This window comes from Microcebus murinus, chromosome 26 (assembly GCF_040939455.1).
Source record: "Microcebus murinus isolate Inina chromosome 26, M.murinus_Inina_mat1.0, whole genome shotgun sequence".
In the NCBI taxonomy this organism is placed as follows: Eukaryota; Metazoa; Chordata; class Mammalia; order Primates; family Cheirogaleidae; genus Microcebus; species Microcebus murinus.
Window position 1 is genome coordinate 4239780 of NC_134129.1, and position 15080 is coordinate 4254859.

At 40.3% G+C, this 15080-nt stretch overlaps 1 protein-coding gene across 12 annotated transcripts in view; it reads right to left on the minus strand.

Moving 5' to 3' along the window:
• The window catches only part of SLC4A4 (solute carrier family 4 member 4), a 427648-nt gene that overhangs the window by 270348 nt on the left and 142220 nt on the right, over positions 1 to 15080 (minus strand). For 10 of the 12 annotated variants that reach the window (XM_012785922.3, XM_012785920.2, XM_012785923.2 and 7 more), the window contains one exon: positions 13534 to 13607. In XM_012785922.3, the coding sequence (XP_012641376.1) occupies positions 13534 to 13607 (74 nt within the window). Of the gene's footprint in view, positions 1 to 13533; positions 13608 to 13953; positions 14186 to 15080 lie in introns of those variants that run through there. The other 2 variants (XM_012785915.3, XM_075997861.1) reach the window with 2 other exon arrangements.

Below are 15080 nucleotides of genomic sequence, written 5' to 3' on the forward strand. Positions count from 1 at the left end.
CTCCCACACACATCTCTAATTAAACACTGAGGGATGTTCCAAATGTGATTTATATCCACAGTGTTACTCTTTCGATTGAATTTCTGTTCTCTGCAGTTCAAAGTAAAGATTCCACAACATGCAGCACTTTGTATCATTCTTTCAGAACTTATCAGCAATATTCCCAAAATGTAAGTTAAATACTGCCTTCCCTGGCTTATCTAACATAGCCTGGTCTTCTGCCAAGATACCTAAAACATGTTGGAGCTATTGCCAAGAGGAATGCAAGGGAAGGAATATTAAGAAAGATTATTTTTTTAATTATGAAAAGAAAAACATAGAAGAGGCAGAGACCCTGGATGAGTGATAGATTATAAAAAGATAACCACAAAGACTTTACTTCATAGACCAAAAGAACTCAGTTAGAAGTATATGCATAAGAAAACTCACACAGAACAACAGCATCAAGTCCAGACACCATGGAGGTTGTGTGTTTGGCACTTTATATAATAATAAATAGACCAGCATGTATAATCCTAAACACTTCAATAAATAAAATACAAATAACTTGTTAGCTTATTATTCACAGACCCATAAGAGTGTCCATAAGCAGCTCTAATAAGATATAATCAAAGTAACATTGCTAATTTACTAGGGCATAAATACCAGCTCATGGCAGGGGGACTCTTCAATAGGCATGGTATAATTTTGCAGTTAACAGGGGGTAGAAGCCAACCCTTCACACTCATGTTTGCATGAGCATCCAGACTTTAAACACACACTACTGCTCAGAACCAGGGATGATTTCTATTTTTATATTTTGGAGAGGGGCAACTTTTTACATAGAAAAATACACTGTAGACATTTATTAACAGATAACTACATATTATATATGTCATTTATAGACCATTTTGAATACTGATGAGTAATTTAATTTTAGTGCTACCAATTACACAAGATCAGGCATGCAAGCAACTAAGCAGTAAAAGCAATGAAAAACAGGGAAATACTTTTCTCCCTGCTGAACCGCATGGGAATTCTACACACTGAAAGCCTCCCAAGAATCCTCCAGGCAGCCTGAGGTTCCCCAAGCAAGACCGATTAAAAAATCTCAGCTTGTTACCTGCTATTTACTGAGCACAGCACTTTTAATATTTAATATTTGGTTATGATGACAATGATAACAGTTTTTAGGCAAGAACAAACAGCGACAGGAAAAAGGTCTCAAAGGCGGAGGGAAGCTTATGGTTGTTAGACGCCTGTCCTTTAGCTCAGCAAACCTATGCACCTGCCTTCCAAGCGCGCATTTTTAGCAAAAGAGTTCTAATAGTCCTTAGATAAGGATAAGAACCCCAAGACCAGACATTGAAATTAAGTCTCCATTGCAATTTTCATTACTAATGGCTGATAATAAAGGCAAAAACTGGCACTATACAAAGTCTGAATTAGCAAATATGTTTAAAGAAATACAATTTTATTCTGTTCAGTGATCGTCATTAATTTGAAAATATCTAAGATAGAAAAGCAAGAATTTCCCCTTAAAGGCACTTCAGGAACCTACCTTAATGAATAAAGAGAACTAAAAATCAGCTTACCCTTTCTAAATTCCAGTTCCTGAAATGCTCCACAATCTTGCAAGTTGATTCTCCAGAGTAATTTTAACTTTGCTCTAGCAAAATCTTTCATATCCCTATTTACAGATAGAAAATATATCTATTTATATCTATGTACAAATATCTATATACAATCTGTGGAGACAGATATAATTTTTATGCACAATCTTCATTAAAAGTGCCTCCCATTGTGTCTAGAAGGCGCTCCATACATGTTGATCCTGTTTCTCCCTACCCTTTCCAAAGGGGAAAGAACAGAGTGCTATTTTTCCTAATTCCCACCCAGCTCAAGCTTTGATGATAACTTGTGGAGCCCCTTTAGTCTCCAGAACATTCACTCTGACCAGGGCAAAGGAGCCAACTTCAGACCCAGGCTTCACTTGTCCCGAAGTCGCCTGTTCTCGCCATGATAGAGTTTAACGGTCCAACAGAGGAGGCAGCACCTTCCACAACCTTCATCTTCTCTCACCCTGTCCAGAAGAACTGCTCGGCAATCTCCGCCCTGTTCTGAGCTAAGTTTGCCCAGGGTTGCCACGCAGAGTGCCAGCCCCCAGGAACCTGGTCTGTCGGTCCTTGTCCCTGGCTCAATGGAGCACAGTGGAGCCAAAAGGCCTGGGAAGGCCAGTGCTAGGCAGGGCAGGACTGAAGGTGGACAGGAGCTACCCAACAGGCAGATGCTCATCCCCCCACCTCCCCATCCCCCCATCCTAACACCCCAGAACTGTTGCTAAATTTTCATGTGCAGTAAATGTGCCATCAGACGAAATCCACCTGTGAGCCAAACGCAGAGAACTGACAGCTTCCATTATTTCTCTTGTGGTCACCATTTGCACAACTGAACAGGAAGTAGGGTTGTAAGATACAAAACAATGGCTAATCCAACGGTCATTGATAACTGGATTTGCAGTTGCAGCCAGAGAGGCAGCGTAGAGAGACATGTAAATGCACACATTCACACTCCCTTCCAACCGCACTGTCAGTCTCTGACTCTATTATGGCTGCTCTTTTTGCAGCGGCCTAAACCTGGCCAGGCAATAGGAAGAATAGTCTTTGGTTGCTATAGACAGATAATCCATGATACGGTTAATACGCTCATGGCTAATCAGGTACCGAATAGTTAATATACTATCTAAATATTTACCATAATACTTATATATAACGTTATATTTATAGGAAGGTTTAATTCATTTATATTATATATTATAATTTTTTTTTTAAACAGAGTCTTACTTTGTTGCCTGGACTAGAATGCTGTGGCATCAGCCTAGCTCACAGCAACCTCAATCTCCTGGGCTCAAGCAATCCTCTTGCCTCAGCCTCCCAAGTAGCTGGGACTACAGGCATGCACCACCATGCCTGGCTATTTTTTCTATATATTTTTAGTTGGCCAATTAATTTCTATTTTTAGCAGAGACCGGGTCTCACTCTTGCTCAGGCTGGTTTCGAACTCCTGAGCTTGAGTGATCCTCCCAATTTGGCCTCCCAGAGTGCTAGGATTACAGGCATGAGCCACCGCGCCCAGCCTATATTATATATTATAAATATTAAAGTTCATGTAACTCCCTTCCCTCGAATGCCATATGTAGGTAAATGAGACGCAGATAATACCATAGGGCCGTAACAATCACCAAGAACTAGGAAAGTGCTACAGGTGACTTATGGCAGCCTAGTTAAGTCCAATCCCAGGATCTTCGTGAGTATGGTTTTCCACATGCACCCAGGAAAGAGGAGGACTACATTCGCTGACACAGCAGCACAGAACCATGCTTTCAAAGGTAAAGCAACCTAAACATCACCTGGGTCACTCTCTTCATTTACCAGTGGACCAGCTAAAGCCAAAAAAGCCAGTTAAGGGCTTACAGAGATCCTTCCTCTCCCACTTTCCTGGTACTGTGGTACCAGTCCCCGCCACCCCTCACCCTCCAGTGTCTGTGAAACACAGCCAAAAATAATTAGTCCTTTCACATTAGACATTATTTAAAAGGAAAAAGGGACTCAGGAATTCTCTAACAATGTTTGTCATAAAAATAACAACTTTAGTTTCACACCCCATAGTTCCCTAAGCTGCCCCCAAATAGGAAGATATTCTGACTGTACCTAACATCTGTCCTTCCACTGACCACCTAAGGTCACACAAATGAAGAGGCCAGCCAGGCTTGCGTCTTCACTCTCTCGACTTTCCATAAGCTCTTCCAATACCTTTTAATCTTCTTGCAGTTCTTCCCAATTCCCGTTTTTCCAGGTGCTTCTAGTTCTCCTCCCTCTCCTTAAGTTCCTTTCCTTCTCTAGAGGGAACAAACCTCAAGCACACGGTTTTGGAATGAGCAAGGCCCTGGGAAGTCAGGAAACCTGGGTTCTTGTCCTGGTGATCCCAACTGCTACTAGTATTACCGTAGGCAAATCACAGTAACTTGTCCATAGCTCATCTATCTACTTGTAAGGTGACAATGTTGAACTAAATTTTCTCTAAGATCCCCTCTCACTCTAAACATTCTACAGCAGTTCCAAAATTTAAACTGGGTAAGTGTAACGAAGCACACAGAGGGAAAAGCTAGAAGTTTTCTACCACCTTTACAAAGTCTCTTCCCAACTTGCCACGATGATAAATTCCCCTTGGGCACTCTTCTCTCTCCTCCAGTTTGACTCCCACCTAACCACGACGCCCACATGGCTAACAAAAGCTACCAGTCACCTTCTTTGCCCCAAATCCAGCAGCTACTGTTCAACCCTCACATACCCTGACTTCCAGGTGGCACTCATTCAGCTCTGCCAATCACTAGCGCCTTGTTGAAAGCTCCCTTCTCTCGGCCTCCGAGGCTCCACCCTCTTCCTGGTTTTCCTCTTAGGCCTGCAACTTCTTAGTCTCCAAATGTTGGCTCTTGCAGAGCCCAGTCCAGTCTTCTTCTCACTCTAATCTCTCAGCCAGGGTAATGTCATCCCTTCCTATGGCTTTAAATGCTAGCTGTGTACCTAGGACTGCCACATATATGCCTCTATCCCTGTCCTTTCTGCTTAGCTCCAGCCTGGATAGTTAACGACCCATGTGGCCATCTCACAGGTGCCTCTAATTCAATATATTGAAACAGGTGAACTCTATCATCACCCTCCACTTTTCCACGGTGTTCCCCAACTTACAGAATGGCACGTGATCACCCGAACTGTTCATGGCAGAAATCCAGAAGCAGCCACCCCATCTATTATCCATCCATCCATCCACCAGTAAGTCCTAATTACCCATTTGCACCCATCTCCTTTCCCTCTGTGTGCTTCGTTACACTTACCCAGTTTAAATTTTGGAACTGCTGTAGAATGTTTAGAATGAGAGGGGAACTTAGAGAAAATTTAGTTCAACATTGTCACCTTACAAGTAGATAGATGAGCTATGGACAAGTTACTGTGATTTGCCTACGGTAATACTAGTAGCAGTTGGGATCACCAGGACAAGAACCCAGGTTTCCTGACTTCCCAGGGCCTTGCTCATTCCAAAACCGTGTGCTTGAGGTTTGTTCCCTCTAGAGAAGGAAAGGAACTTAAGGAGAGGGAGGAGAACTAGAAGCACCTGGAAAAACGGGAATTGGGAAGAACTGCAAGGAGAAGATTAAAAGGTGTTGGAAGAGTTTATGGAAAGTCCAAACCCAAATCATCTCTCAATTAAATCTTGGCAACGGCCACTACTACCCCCACTTTTATCTTTGCCCTCTTAGGATGCTCTCTCCACCCAGCAGCCAAAGAAATCTTTTGTAAATTGCAGATTTTGTCTTGTCACTTTCCTGCTTAAAACCCTTCCACAATGGCTCCCCAAAGCATGCTCAACAAAATCCTAAATCTTCAGCACAGCATAAAAGGCCATGAATTATCTGCATCCTATGTACCTCCGACCACTCTCTCTTATTCACACGCTCCAGCCACGCTCCTTATTTCTGTTTCTTGAATGGGCCTACCTCTTTCTCACTTCTGGGCCTTCACACGTGCCTGCCCCTCCCTGATTCTTCATCTAGCTAATTCCTGTTCATCCTTCAGGGCTCAATTTAGTGTTACCCTGTGGGGAATACACACTCTGGTCTTCATGTAAACTCATGCACTATGTGTATGTGATACAATCTCTAAATTATCAGATCAACTAACCTTGTGTCCCTAAATAATGACTGGTCCATTTGACTGAACATTAATCATGGCCCTAATTAGAATATGTTTTCACATTCAGTGATGTGTGTGAGCCTAGAAAAGCAACTGTTAGAGCTGATACCTGCAACTGTCCTTACCATTTTGATATGCTTAAAGAAAAAAAAAAAGCATTGCCTATCAGTTACATTAAAGTCAATAGGAAGAGTTAACACAGTTTCTAATCAACTAATTTGTTGATTACCAGATACCAGTATTAGCTTTACTCTGAAAGTGTTTTGTAGATAAATTATATGCAAAGGTTATGCCCAAGGGACATATCTTAAATTTATAGGGTTCATCTCAGGGACTTTTTTTTTCTTTTTGAGAGGACCTCAATACATCACCCAAGCTGGTCATGAACTCCTATGCTCAAGTGACCCTCCCGCCTCAGCCTCCTGAGTAGCTGGGATTATAAGTGACAGCCACCATGCTCAGCCACCTGGGGATCTTAAATTTCTTTACTTATAGTCCTAGCAAAACTAGGAGATTAGAAGTACAAATGCTATTTCTTTGTACAAAAAAAACCAAAATGAGTTTCAGAAATTAGGTAATATATCAATGACTTGTTGCAAAATATCAAGGTATTTTTCAGGTATTATCCAAAAATCCTCTGAAAATCTCTGGTAGGTGGATAATGAGATAGGTTATTAATGCATTTTGCATATAGAAACCGTGACCATGCAAACATGATTTGCCTGGTGTCACTCAGAAAGGCAGTGGCAGACCAGGAATAGAAAGAGATCGTGAGACACCGGGTCCTCCAAATCACAGTGCGGACAAAATAAAATCAAGGAAAAACTTGAACAATCAAACATTGATTTAATTTGCCAAATAGATATATCCACTGGATTCAATTATGAGCTTTCATTCTACACTGAAGACATTCTCTTTATTTTTCAGTATGGATAGAATTTCCTCTTGAAAACTTTAATAACCAACTGGGGGTTGGGTGGTCAGTACCCAATCTATAAATATGTAATTCTAGCCCTTTAGAACTGATACAGAGGCCAACATTACTCAAATTCAAAACCCATTTTTATTTCCAGAAGTTTTGGTCTGGTAAAAGTGAACATTTCTCAAGAGGTTTAAGTATCCTTCAAAATCAAGAAAGCACAAAGACTGAACACACTGGATACAGCACTTAGAATGAGCTCTGCCTTCAAATTCTAACTCTACGGAAAGGTAAAAACAATTAACCAGATTTAAAAGCTTTTCCAGCTATTCAGAGCAAGTCACCCATACTGCTGATTCAGCGGATGTCACTCACCACCCTCACAACCTTCACCTTTCTTCCCACTTGGCAATCAGCAGCTTCAAGGATACAATGTTTGGAACCTTCCATGAACCCCTGTCATGGCAGGCTCTCACTCACTTCAGTCCTCTAAATGCTATCAGCCAAAAAAGTAAGGATGAAATAAAACAAAGTAAAATCTCACCAGCAAGCTTATCATCACAACAAGAGAGACTCGAATGATCTTTATTCTATTCTTAGTCATTCAACTTCATCAGACCCAATTCTCAATTCCCCCAATGATTCTCAATCTTGTGACAGTAAAAATGCGGAAGTATTTAGCTCAGGTGAGAATACACAGTATTCATATTATTTCCATACTGCTACATAATCTCATTTACTTGACACCTAAATTACATAATAGCCAGTAGAGAGCAAAATTATTCTAGTTTATGCTGTTTGGGAGAGGGGGGTGAAATGCATATATATATATATATATATATATATACATACATGTTTATATACATGTACTACACTCTTAAATCCTCCTCACTGGTGGAAAACACTACACACATGAATCAAAAAGATTCCAAAAGAATTTTCCAAAAGAAACAACATTGCAGGCTTTATTAGACAATGGGCAAGCATTTGTATTTTACCCAGTATACAATCACAGTTAATATACTTCTTCTTGGAAAAGAAGACAATTTAACAAATTAGTAGCAATGTGTACTGGAGCCTTCTAACCATGAAAATGAGATCTCACACCCAGAGCTTAAAGGATCAAGATGAGTTCACAGAGAAACAGATGATAGGCCTTGGGAAATGTCACTTGACCTTTCTGGCTTGACTTTTCCAATAGAAGCAGCAGTAGATAAGCATGGTTAGGAAGGCAAGAGATAGATGTTGGGAGAAATGAATTAAGCAAATGACACTTAGACCAATTAGAATTTTTAGAAAGCATAGTAATAATTAATGAAAATCATTGGTAAGCTGTACCAATCAGAAAAAAAAAACAAAAACAAAAACAGAGAGTGGTATAGTATAAAGCACTCCTCTTCCTAATGCCAGGAATAGCAGCGACATTGTCTTTGGTAATTATCAAGAGTTCTATTGTGAATGACATGATCCAGTATTCCCATTTTACAGAGAGAAAAACTCAGGTTGCTTCCTTCACATATGCAACAATTTGGCGACTGAGCAAGTTTTGAACTTTTATTCTCAAGTCAATGCTTAGCCACTCTGCTTTAATGCATGAATAAAACAAACAATAGAGACTCCCCAAAATAAATATCAAACAATATGTCTTGCAAATATGACCTCATAAAAAGCTTCTAAAAAGAAGCCCAATGTACAGACAAGATTGCTGCTGCAAGTGTATTATTTCAGGATTTCTGGATCCTTGCAAAACACAACCCAAGCACCAAGTTTGTTAGGGATTATTGCCATAAAAGATGTCGACAGGAAGTGGTTTCTAGAGGGCTTTAATTTAGCCCATACTATACCACCAGGGAGCTTTCTACAATTGGAAAACTTGGGAAGGGAGGTCTGATTCCAGTTTCAAAAACCCATGGAACTATCATCAGATTTCCTTGAAGCAAAGGAAATCTACATATAAAGATTTAACTTCCCTGATTTAGCCAGAGGTGTCCGGCAGCTACAGAGCTGAGTGCTGCATGCTTTAGAACCTCTGGCTGGCATTCAGCTGAGGCCATGAAGAGAAAGAAGCAGAGACTTGGGAAAGGTCTGCACAGGCTCTGTCAGCTCCGGAAACTAAGGTGCTAGTCAAGTATCAGCCTTCAAACACCTCACTTTCCAGTGTGTGGGTATATTGTTTCTTTGAAGAAGGCTTTTCCTTCAGCAGTATTTGCCTAAGTGTTTCCTCTGAACACTCTGTTTCTGGGCAATTAGAATGAACAGAGGAGAAGAGGTCAGCAAAATGCAACCAGACACTTGCATCCAAGGCTCAGAATAGCCCCAGCCCCTCCCTTCCCATCCGATAGGTTTTCATTCACGCCTTCTCGGCAATTACATTTTTTTCCATTGTAATTATTAACAAATGTCTACCGGGCCCCATTTTTTCTTTAGAACACCACCTCCCCTAATACACATGAATAGACTATCGTAATATCCTCTAGAAAAAAAAAATAGGTTTAAGTCATTATGATTTCATGTCTGTAAAATGTTGTGGTCTTGACCTCCAAAAAGACAAAAGCCACCATTTTTCATCATTTTCGTCTCTCTCTTCAAAAGATCATGTAGAAGGCAGAAGTGTTTTAGGGGCTTCTTTTTCTTATCAGTATATATAATATAAATTGTATAAATATCAATGATCTTTGCAAAATCAAACAGGAGTAAAAACAAGGATGCAGTAATTACAGACTGTATCATCTCATTTGACTAAGAATACTAAAAGACAACTAAATTTCTAACTAAAAATTTAAACTAAGATGTAAGAGGATTATATATAATAATTCTACATATGCTTTAATTAGTTTATGGTTTTCATGTATATTCATTTATTCATTTTTTCTTCTAAGAAATCGTTAGTGTCCCAGACCCTGTCCTAATTTTTTACTTTTATTCCCCCCCAAAAAATCTTCCTGTAAATTCCATGCATTTTCAATAGAACTCTCTCTTGATGTCCATCAGTAGCCACGAGAACTGTAGAATTATTCCTCCATTCAGACAAGTGGGAGCATACTTCCAACTGGATTTGGTTTTGAATGGAAGAGTAAAACCACCACACTATATCATAACAGCTATAGGAGAGCACCAATCAAACTTTAAAAATGGAGCCACGTTTTAGCCAATATTGTCCTGCTGTACTTTATGTTTCCTGAGTTGCTCGTTGGACTTGATGTTAAGAAGAGGCCCCTCCTCATGAAGTCAGGGTTGCCAGGGCCTGCTGGGAGTTACCTAGCCTTGCAGAGCCAAAGCCTTATCTCAAAGGATAAGGTGGAGTTTGCTCTTTTCCCCTATTGCGAAACGAGAATATTAAGTAATCTGTTTATATCACACAGATGCGAAATCCCAGTTGATTTTTTTTTTTTAAGAATAAAACATCCATTGGATTTCCTTATGCTTGTAAAAAGCAACCTGGGACTCCTTCTTCCTATCTCGATCTGGGTTCACCCAACAAAACCTGGCAGTCCCCCTCCTCCAATCTATATCTGAAATGAAAACCAAGTGGTTGTTCCTCACGGTCTATATTTCTGGATCATCCTGGTAACGTTAATTTGTCATCTACAGACAGATTCTGTGGAAGGGCTGCCTAGGTAGGAGCTGAAGCCTTTTGATAAAGAAACAAACATGAATATCTGAAATGGCGACATGTTTAAATACGTTTATCCACAGGGACCATCCCCTGCCCAAAATGTTAACCTTCCAAAACCATACACTGTATAAGGTAACCAATGAAAAGACAGATATAGAAGCTTCTATTTATTTTAAAGATTAAAATTGGCATTTGGTTTCCTTTTGAAAGAGTATCTCTTTAAGCCATTAACCTATGAGGAAAATTATGTGACAAAGAGGTTTAGGTCTTTAAATATATATCACACAGATAAATCTGTTATTTAAACAGAAGGTGACTCCTCTTCTGACTCATTCTATTCTTAGTGAGTTTTGCAGTTGATGGTTTTCTACTGAGTTTTTAGAATGTGGATTAAGTGTCATGCCACCCACTGGGGGTAAAGCTGAACAATGAGGGTGTGGACTGAAGTCCCTTCAGAACCACAGTATGACAAGGAACTCTGAGAGGGCATCTTCTTGCCTTCAGGCCAAGCTGAATCCAATCACCCCAAATTAGGGGACCCTAAGAAGAATTTTAAAAGCACGAGCATTTCAAAATACTGGGAGCTAGTGAACCTTAGTCACCTTAATAATAGCTTATTAGGAGCATACTTCATTTGCGTGGATTACTGGAAAAAACTGTTTTATTTTAAGCTTACTTTTGCCAACTGTGCTGCAATATACCTCAGTGTTTATCCTAGAAACAAGAGAAACAACTACTTGGATAACATATTTGGATAAAAGGAAATGTAATTGATAATAGAAATGTAAAATGTTCCAGCTCCCTGCCCTTTGAATTCCTGATCCTCAAAACTGGAGCATTTGCTTCTGCCATAAACATACCCAAACTTCAGAACAGAGATAATAGTTTGCTTTCCTTCAAAAATATACCTTGTCTACATATTAAAAATATGAAATGGGTTCATGTCCTTGAGAAAAACATTCCCACTCAAAATGTGAATCCTTTTTAGAGGTCTTGACCACCAAGTCATCTGTTTCTTCTTTTTTGACCCCTGGAACTATGGATGTGCCATCACACCCATGATCATTTCAACTTTTTTTTATACTGTCACCTAGAGAGACTATAAATTTTAAGTCCTCCCACCCCCACTGAGAAAGCCAGGTGAGAAAAGGGGAGAGTCAATTGGGAGGATGCTGATTTAGAAATGAACAATTCCTAACTGGAGTTTCAAGACTTCTTCTGTAGGAGAGCCTGCACTGTTGGAAGTCACCCACCAAATAAAGACATTACAAGCCACCATCCCACGGGGCCTCAAGATGCAGCAAGAGGCAGCTAAGTATACCTTGAAAGAAATATTAGCACCTCAGGGATCCATAATATGAAAGACAGTCATTAAAATAGAGTTCTTATAAGAATGGGGAAATATACAAAATCCATGTGGCAAGCTTAATCATCACAAAGCCAACACATTTCTCAAATGTTACAGATGTAGATATTACTGCCACCTTTGGTTGTCTTTTTGTTTCTCCTTAAAGAAATATGGCTCCAGATTTGTGTGCTATTCATAGAATTCAATATTGCTGTCTTAATTTTGTGCTTGAAGTCAAGGGAAATATTTCAGGAAATACACTTCTTAGTCAAAGCCTTAAGAAACCGTGTATAATATCCTATTGCAGTGGAGTGCTGTCACTCCTACAGGGCTTACAAACTCAAGAAGTGATTTACATCTCTTGTGAACTAGGCTAAACCCTTATTCTCAAAGGACATCTCATTCCCAAGCTTTTTTCTACCTTACTTGTCCTACAACTACAGGATACTCACTCAAATCTATATCATTTCTTATGTCCTTATGCTCTAACTTTAATACTTTTATCTTCTCTTCAACACTAGGAGAGTCACTACAATGAAGATTTCACATCAAGGGTTCCAAGAATCTTAAGACAAGAGCTTTACTATTTTGCTTTGACCAACTTGATATTTTCCCACAGTCAGGTTGTAAAAATGCAAGGAACCCGTCAAACAATATGACAGAAAATACTGTAGTTTCCGTTTTCCTAAGAAACTTAGGCATCGAATTCTTATTAGTCAGTCTCCGGAGCATAAATGAGGGAAGTGTGGGGTGGGGTGGGGGTGGGGCCGCCAATCCACTAACACCACGTGGGCAGAAGAAACTTACTAAAGCAATATGAGAAACAACATAATGGCCACACTATTCGATCTGTTCCAGGTGGCACGGGAGCATCGCTTGCCCGGGACTGGGTGTTCAGGCTGCTTGAAGAATTTTCCAGAACACACAATACCTACTCTCTTTCTCCCAATACCACCATCCTCGAGTCCAAGTTTCTGATTGGCACTAAATGCTTACAAATGGCACCAGTCCAACTAGAGTTCTCCAGAATACGTATGAATTGCCCCTCAGGTGACTTTAAAGGATGGCATTGGTCACGATCCACCTACAAGCTTCATTTAACTTTGAGTACTACCTATAGCCCTGATTATTTTTCTTAATCATTTTATAAATATCAATGATGACATATATCTGTGATGCCTTCATATAATTATTTTAATAAATATTTATTAAGCCTTGCCTTCTTGCTATCAAATAAATAGCATTATTCCCACATTATTGATATGTCAGGACACAAGAGAAGGGAATGCACACTGAAAGTATCATAGCACCAGGTAATATAACTCTTCTTTGGTTTTTAACAGGCACTAGGGAGCATTAGCAAAAGAAGTCCTGGAGGTTTATAAGTAAAAAAAAATTCTTGTCCATCTTTTCCTGTTAGACTCATCCATAATGACCACTCTTAACATCCCCAGCTTGGGCCCATTTTCCCTACAAACAATGGTATCACTCTCCTTGTGCAAGATCTGTTTCTCCACCATGCAAGCTGCAAGAAAGTATATTAGAAGGTGCTGCCAAATACATTTATATAAATCTAGCAGCTTCCTTGAAATAGTCCTTGGAAGGTGGTTAGCAATATCTGGTGAAATATTTATTTTTAATGGAGAGGCACAGCTAACATAGGTACCTGCTTTAAAATAAGACTTTTTTTTTTTTTAATAAATCAAGGCAAGACCACACGTTCAGATTCTGATGGTCCAATGAAGTTCTTAAAATGACTTTCTGTGTTGAAGCAAAATGTGGAGACTAATGAAAAATCCATAGAAAAGGTTTGGTGTTTAACTTTAAAAATGTAAGACGTATGCAATGTCTGAATGCTGTTATCTACATATGAGAGACACATGTATGTGAACAGACACTTTCCCAGACCCACAGAGCTCACCTTCTACTTCTTCTTCATCACACACATGCTTAAGGAAGGAAGCCCCTCTGTCCAGGACAGCTTCATCCTCCATCCTATAGTAATAAAAAAGAAAAAAAGAATGCTCAGACTTCTCCCGGAGTGAGCCACTGGTCGCAGCCCAGCTCCTGGGCAGGTTAACCTGCAAGCTGCTGTTCATGGTAACCAGGCACAGTCACTCTCGCTCTGGTGTCTGCTGCTCCCTCACGCAGCTCCTCTCCTCTGGTGCTTGAGAATGTGCCGGTGCCACATAGCTTCAGCTCTAACCTTGACAGGGCACCCACAGAGACAGGTGAGAGCAAACGATCCCAATCCTGGAGGCTCAATGTTGGGGGGCTCTCGCTCCTCTTTGGGGTTTGAAAAAACCAAAAACACGATGAAAGCAAAAAAAAAAAAAAATACCAAGAGAGGAAGTTTGGTGTGTCTGGAGGGCTCGTGATGATCGTTTGTGGAAATCCAGCCTCAGTGCTTAGCTCCCGAAACACCCACTGCACCAATGTGTACCCTCGCACACACACATGCGCCCGCCCACACGCCGAGCACGACAGGGAGCTGGGCTGGTGCACAGTGGCAGCCTCGCTTGCAGCCAGCCTCTTAATGCCAGCGCAGCCCGGGATCCTCTGTCGAGTGGCAAGCTTTGAGTCACATGTTGGCCTTACGGAAATCTGACATCTGAGGATTATTTAGCAAGCCGGCTTCGCGATAGGCACATATACACGCCGCCCATTCATCCATTTCCCACATTCCTCTCGCATGGCTTTTCTCTACGTGTATGTGCCCCGTTAACTCTTCCCTGAGGCTCACAAAGTTCTTCATTTTGTGACCACACTGTGCTGCCCTCCTGTCTCCTTACATAATAGGATCTACTCTGCAATTTCAGATGCTAAATAAGTCCTCAGAATGCATCCAAGGAATGACAGCGTTCTTATGGCTTCCCGGTGCCAAGCATGCTTCTGGTTGATAGAATGAGTTAAGGCTTATTTCCATTCTCTGCAGCTCCTTTTCATCGCATTAACTTTGATATACAGAATTCCATGAACTCTATTTATAGCGAAAGCAGAAAGAAATCCTGAATTGCTCAAATGCTGCTTGTGGAGTACTAGAAACAAAGAACTTTGGGGACAGCTGCTCTATGTCATACCGTACATGAGCCCTGCCAGAGAACCAAATGTTCACTCTGTATTTTATTCATCCAATTATATGCTCAGGCATTGAATATTGTATGTCTGTTTTCCATATTGTCCGTATAACTTATCCTTATGCTTCAGATATTTGTTACAATCTATGTGGACGGGCACTGAATTCATATTTTTATCCTCACTATTTTAGGAGCATATTCATCTCACAAAGTAACCATCTTAGCATAAAAAGTGAAGAATTTGGTGTCAGGTAGCCCTGGGTTTAAAAAAAAAATCTAGTTAGACTTACTCAGTAGTTATGTCACTTAAAGCAAAGTATTTAACTTTTTTAAGCCTCAGTTTTTCCATCTATAAAATGGGGGTCATAATATCAACCTAGCATTGATTCAA